This window comes from Labrus bergylta, chromosome 3 (genome assembly GCF_963930695.1).
Source record: "Labrus bergylta chromosome 3, fLabBer1.1, whole genome shotgun sequence".
Taxonomy (NCBI): Eukaryota; Metazoa; Chordata; class Actinopteri; order Labriformes; family Labridae; genus Labrus; species Labrus bergylta.
In genome coordinates this window covers 34,373,266-34,380,368 of record NC_089197.1, presented here as the reverse complement: position 1 = coordinate 34,380,368, position 7,103 = coordinate 34,373,266, and the positions used below count along the sequence as shown (strand labels likewise).

Genomic DNA, 7,103 nt, shown 5'->3' with positions numbered 1-7,103 from the left:
ACGTTGACACAGGCGACCATGCCAAGCCTTTTGCTCTTGTGAATTTTCCCAGCCGGGAACTCATTTTTCTGATTTTTCCTACACCACATGAATACAGGGTTATATACGCAGCTCTGAGGTCACAGATGGGGCTAACCCTAAACCCTGCTCAGATGCGGACCTGGATAAAGGATCCAGAATCAGATTTATAGGCCTAACACAAATGAAGTTTGACTCTGGTTTTAAGTTGCTTTCATTTGAAACATAGCGATAAGACAAATAAGACAACGAGAGGCTGGCACCATTTGATAACACACACATATACACACATATATCCTGATGGGAAGATGTTTGTGTGTGTATGTGCATCACAAATTGGGAGCGTTTGCCTTGCTTATTGCTGGGATGCTTTGTGGGCGGTGTGTGAGGGGGAGCATAATTAAAATAGTTTCTGGGAGAAACAGCACACCACATCTGAGGTTCCACCCTCTTCCAGCATCTAACCACATCAAGAGCGTCTCACTTAGAGAACAACCTCTGCTACACACGGCCAAGCTCATGTTTTTGGTGGTGTGCTGTCTGACTGGACAGGGGTCTCACAGGGGCATAAATGTGCACACATTTTGTAATTAAAAGAGCTGATCACCAGGGGTAAATAAAGTGACAGAGGCAAGCTAGCAGGGTGATGTATGGGAGGGGAAGACAAATTAACCGTCGGCTCTCTGGGGGATTCTCAGCAGAGGCCTTCACAGCGGTGGTGGAGCAGCGCCAAAGGGCAGAGAGATTTGTAGATGATGGTGCTAATTACCAGAATGCAAACCATAATGCGACCAAGATGGAAGCAATTTAGGCAGTAGTCATTTAGCCTGCTGCTCTTCCGCCCACCGGCTGCTGCCTCGCCAGAGCCGGGGCATTAGGATGGGAAAAGTCTGGGAAGATCCATCGCTCAGGAGGTATAACGCACATGGAGGGGAGCCTTGTGACCCGGCAATTCATTTTTCTCTTCGTCTAAATTAGGATTTTACAGGTCAGGATGGAGGTATAAATACACGAGAACAAAGACGGCTGTGAATGGGTTTTTTGGGGCGGGGGTTGATTTCCAGGTTGAGCTGCAGTGTCACAACTCTTGAGGAGATCACGTGGACAGGACAGCAAGCAGCTTTGATACAAGAAACTACAGACACTTGATATTGACCTCAGTCTGTGGGCTTTACTTTGTGTGTGTGTGTGTGTGTGTGTGTGTGTGTGTGTGTGTGTGTGTGTGTGTGACAAGCACCTGTTAAACTGGGATACATGTAGTTTACAGTTTGGGAACGTGCTGAACACAACATTTTGCTTTTTCAAAATGCTAAATGTTTAAATTGAGAGAGTGAGGCCTCTGAAGGTCTTATTTCAGCAGCTCAAGTTGAGTTCCCTGCAACGTGTGTGAAGGTGAAGGTGGGTGTTACTCCTCACCTGTTGCTGGCCCTGCCTTGCCTTTATAATTTGGGATGTCTAATTGCTCTTTGAGGAGATTTCAGAGCTGTTCCGCGCTCAGCCACTGTGTAATTTTATCCACGCTGGAGTCTCTCACTTCACACAGGGCCGATACCTTTTGCCTCCCCCTTTCCTTTGTATCAATTGGTCGGAGTTCAGCCTATTGTCGCCACAAGCCTCTTTTATATGTGCGCTCAGTCTGAGCTCGGGCTCTCAGTCAGACCCGCAGGAGGGATTTCAGGCAGCAGCAGCAGCAGCAGCGGAGGCGAGGAGCGGATCCAGCTCGCTCGGGGGGCGGCTGTCTTGGATGTTTTTTTTAAGGCTGGGGCTCCGGAGCTTTGTGGCCCTGACTCTTTAATGGGACCCGCGGGCACGACGACTTCCCTGATTTTTCGCCACAGTCGACTCTCTCCGGCCATGCCATAATGCTGATGATTCCTCTGCTGCTGTTTCTGCTCAGCCTGTCGGATCCCGTTAGTTCCCGGGCCCGCTGCTCCCCGGGCCAGGCTCCCTGCGACCCCCGGCAGCGGAGGGACGCCGGGGGCCGCGGAGGAGTCTACGAGCACCTCGGAGGAGCGCCGAGACGCAGGAAACTTTACTGTGCCACAAAATATCATTTACAGATCCACCAGAACGGAAAAATCGACGGATCACTGGAGGAGAACAACCCGTTTAGTGAGTTCTCACGCGCTTTTACGCACAGACACCAACACACGAGGGGGAAAAAGTAGTAACATTGGGAAAGTAAAGATTTTTTTTTTAATTCAAGGATTGCCAAATATTAAAAACAGACAATTTTTAAATTATTATTCTAATTTTAATTATTATATACAACAAATGCGCATTATTAAATATCTGTGAATAAAAAGATTAAGGTTTGTTTGTGTTAATCGATGTCAGTGAATTGTGATTAATCTATCAGTTTCACTGTCAGTTACTGTGTGTGTGTGTGTGTGTGTGTGTGTGTGTGTGTGTGTGTGTGTGTGTGTGTGTGTGTGTGTGTGTGTGAAAAGCTGCATGCCGACATGCAGGTTAATCTCCGCTGGATGTATTAACATCCCGGTGGGACAAAAGGCGCTGTCCTAACGGATGTATTTATCTAATCAGGGCCCATTAGAGGCTCTTCACCGCCTCAATGGGCCATTGACTAATCAAGAACTGATTAAAACAGCCAATAAACACACTGAATGGAAGTTTAGTTTGTTGACTTTCAATGACACAACAGTTTGTTTCTACACGTCTGATCATACCTTTAAGATTTATAACAGTGTCACTGTAAAAATACTTTTTTGTGTGTCTTATATTCAACCTGTGTGTGTGTTTGTGTGTTGCAGGCATCATGGAGATCACAGCAGTGGATGTGGGTGTTGTGGCCATAAAGGGGCTTTTCTCTGGCAGATATCTGGCCATGAATGATAAAGGGCGGCTGTACGCCTCGGTGAGTCCACATTTCATCTCTTACTGAGACTTTAAAACATGCACAAAACTACTGAAAACTGCCTGACATTTTTGAGGGTAAGCTTCATGTGTAAATGTCAAAACAGTGACATTTTGCACTTTGAATATTTCCTGACAGCACCCTAAAAAAAAATGTCTGTGTGAAGTTGTTTTGAGCGCACCTGGAAATATTTAGGAAAATTCACCAAGAGAAAGTGGGAAGGGTTGATGACATTTATATCCTGTGACTGGTGTGTAGGGGCAACCTGTATGTGAAAGGTTTATATGAATCAGACTTTTCACATGTTTAGGATTGACACAGGTCGCATGTTTAAGGCCTGAAATGTGACAACACAGAAAGTTTTGTTTACCTGGTGTTAATCTGGTGTAAACAGTTTTTTTTTGGTTAGTGTGCACAAGTTAGTCAATGGGAAAAAAAATACTCAAGGAAATAATTCATGCCGTCCCTCATTTCGTCCTTCTCCCCCTGCAGGAAGTGTTCAACAGAGAGTGTGAGTTTGTGGAGCGGATTCACGAGTTGGGCTACAACACGTATGCGTCGCGCCACCACTCCACCGAGCAGCCTCTGCCACCAGGCGGCGGTGGCGGCGTCAGCGGCGCCAAGCGGCGAGCCAGTGCCAAGCGCCAGTGGTACGTTTCCATCAACGGCAAAGGGCGGCCGCGGCGAGGCTTTAAAACCCGCAGCACAGATAAAGCGTCGCTCTTCCTGCCCCGCGTGCTGGGCAACAAGGACCACGAAATGGTGCGGCGGCTGAGAGACAGTCAGAGTGCACAGCACCACGCTCATCAAAGCGCCAACCGCCGAGACCACCGGAGACGCAGACATCGGGCCAGGAAGGGACGGCGGGGCGGAGATAATTAAGCAGACTTTTTAGAGAAACCCTTGTACATGGACCCCTGACCCCCCATACGGAGCTACACACAGCAAGAGGAAGTTTGGATCCTTCTGGATAAGTGGACGTGTTTGTTGATGATGTAGGATACTCACACACAAAGATGTGTTCTAAAAAGTCTTCATGATGCTACTGTCCTGTAAACACATGTTCTCATGTTGACTCCCGTCTCACTTTGTAAAAAGGTCCTCAGCGACATCAAGCAAAAAAAACAGGTTGTTGTAAATACAGTATGCACTATGCATGTCCAGAGACTTTAAAAGCTTTAGTTTGTCAGAAGATGACGCGACAAACGTTATAATATTCTGTTATGTTGAAGTGCGAGACAGCGAGAGAAGAAAGGACTTCACACAGCGAAGCACTTTTTTATCTGATTTACGTTAATGTTGTGTTCAAACCAGAACATGAGCTCATTTTTTTGCGCCCGTTATTTGCAACAGAGTCAAAGCAAAGACTCGTTAGGATGTTAAGAGGATGTTAAGAGAGTCTTCAAGTGTTCAGAATCTCACATCATCCGGAAGTTGCTACAGAAAATAATCAATCAAAACTTCATTCAGAAATAAAAGCATTTTCAAAGTGGGCTCTTACCACGTCTTGTCTTGCAGGAAAAATCATGAATTTGACTTTTTAATAATCACCATCATGATCTAGTTATATCTGCATCCTGACCACCTATTAGAACCAAATCAATCTCAGTCAGATCTGTTGATTTTGGGTTCACAGCGCTGTTGTAAAACAGATTTTGAGCTGACTTTAGTGTGACTTACAGACTGTTAACATACAGTGAAACTGTCACTCAGTGAGCTCAACACCTGAAACATGACACCCGTAGTTGGTGTCCCATCAGAGGGAGTCCTGGTACTGATCCTGGCTAACAGGTCATCAAACTGGGACCTGGTCAGCCTCAAGTACCTGGAAGTAGCAGGAAAGGTCATCATCACTGACAGGATGGAGTTTGGTTTTCTGAACGTATCTGGAGGGAGGAAAGTTCAACATTTGACCCAAAGCGAAAAAGATTAGTGTCAGTTTTTGGTCTGAACACAGCTGAGAAGCAAAGGGACACTGTGATAGTCTACTGTGTGTAAACTCAAAGATGTACTTTGTATATTGTACTAATGATATGAATATTTATTTGGTGCCTGTGTTGTAAGTTATTGATAAGACTTGTTTCTGCATTTTGCTGTTGTTTCTGTTTGTTTTCACTCAGCAGCTGGTTCAAAACATAAAACACGAAGGTACTGACCCGACGAACAAACACTGTCTCTCTGAGTCCTTCTTTTTATACTTTGAACTCAAATAGTTTAGATCAGTGGTTCCCAAAGTGAGGGTCGGGACCCCCTGGGGGGTCGTGGAACACTGTTGGGGGGAGTCACGAGATTCCTTCCAAAAACATATAAAAATAGAAAATGGTTTAAAATTGGATATTTCACCCATTCATTTGAAAATACAGTATGTAAAAAAAGTAGTTTCTTACAATAAATTACAAAAATAATATGATGGTGTTTGGGCTATTGTTTGCTGTTCTAATGCCAGTGTCAAATGTGGGGTCCCAAGTATCCCCAAAGGAAAGATTTGAGGTTCCATTATAGAGCTGAATTCTACGGAAGCCCTAAAGGGACATGCATCAACAGAATTAATTAGTTAACACTCGAAAACAAACGTTGTCATCCTGAGTCACCGAGATAAGTAAGTTGTGATCTCGAGAAGTAAAACTGAAATGTAGGCTACTCGTTTTCACTGGGAAATGGATTTAAATAAGATGTAAGGATGTATGTCCTTTTAGGGCATCATATAACTGCTCAAATATTTAAAGTCAGGAAGCGTTTTTATGTGAGTGTATGATATAACTTTGGAAAACCTTGTTCAAATAATCCTCAATCTAAGATTTAACCATTAAAGGCTGAAGCACTCTTTATTTTTTTTCTATAGTATCAAACAGAAGGATTTAAAAATGCTTCTCGACACTCCTTGCTAGAGAGTGGAGAACCAGTTACCAGCTAGAAATCATCATGTGAACAGGACCCCAGTGTGCAGGAGCTTCCCTGCAATTCTTCTTTTTTTTTTTATTGAAGTTTTTTTTTATTGAAGGGTTTTTGAATTTAAAACAGAAACAGGCAATGGGGGAAAAAAATACAAGAAAAAACTCTAAAAGTAAAATTATTCAGAAGCTATATGTTCCCAAGCCTGCCTGCAAGTCCCCCCCCCCCCCCACGCATGTTCCTAATTTCGTACATACATATATCCACACAAACCTTTGCACATATACATAAATATCAATCAATAAAAATAGATAAATAAAATAAAAAACAACAAAAATGAAGAATACAATTCATGCATCCATGTTGTCAAAAATAGACTATGGACTAACAAGCCCCTTATTGGTGCCGTAGATAACATAGGAACACATGCAAAATATTCACAAATATTTCAAAGGGTTGGTCTGGTGTGAACCTCCTCGTGACATGATATTTTGTCAATGTTTCACATTTAGTGTCCCTGCATTTCTTGACCGACTCATTCTCCTCTTAAAATACTGTTGCTGTTTCTTTACTTCTGAACTTTACGATAATGTCAATCATCAAAATAAATTATTTTTAAAATTCATGGTGGCTTACAGTATTTAGGGGGAGGAACATTTGAATGTCAATCTAAAAAGCTTTTAATGAGTCTTAGGCATAATGAAGGTGTAGTAACATCTCAGGGTTGACCGAGGCTGTGGTGGAGGGGCCTCGATGTGACGCCTTTTCATGGGTCCCAGAAATCTTTGTGATACCCCTGTGTACAGGTGTGCCTGTTACATCAAGCTACCTACTTATAATAAATTTGTGTTTGGAGGATGGGGAGTATTTAAAGTAGTACCCCCTCCCCCCTCCCCCCTCTATCTACCCCCTCTGCAGCTCATTTGTTAAAGTGTCCCACCTGTCGCAGCTACATGACCAAGCACTAACCACAAAGACCAATGTGAATGCAAAATTCATCAGAGCAGCGTTCAGACTCCTCTGGACGTTCAGGTTTGCCTCGCCTCGCTCACATCTATAGGTTGCTGCATAGAAAGCCGTGTCACCCTATACCTGCGGGCTGGGGAGGCTTCCTGGCCCCGGACAAAAGCTCCTCCCAAGGGGGGCCTGGGAAGCGATGCCGCCTGAGACTTTTAGGCTTTTTTTTGATAACACCGACCAAAAGCGCAGAGTGGATAAACAAGGCAGGCCCTGGTGAGAGCAGAAACTGTGTCACACAGTGTAACATCTCACACTCTAAGATTACCCAACAGGAATGCACAACTTCACACAGCTTCTT

The 7,103-nt window shown here is 44.1% G+C and overlaps 1 protein-coding gene across 1 annotated transcript; it reads left to right on the top strand.

Annotated features, from left to right (window-relative positions):
• Positions 1–896: 896 nt before the first annotated feature.
• fgf3 (fibroblast growth factor 3) lies at positions 897–5,240 on the top strand. The gene is made up of 3 exons (XM_020631557.3): positions 897–2,130; positions 2,790–2,893; positions 3,386–5,240. The coding sequence occupies exons 1-3, from the start codon at positions 1,881–1,883 to the stop codon at positions 3,773–3,775; spliced, it is 744 nt and encodes a 247-aa protein (XP_020487213.1). The 5' UTR covers positions 897–1,880; the 3' UTR covers positions 3,776–5,240.
• The last annotated feature ends 1,863 nt before the right edge of the window (positions 5,241–7,103 follow it).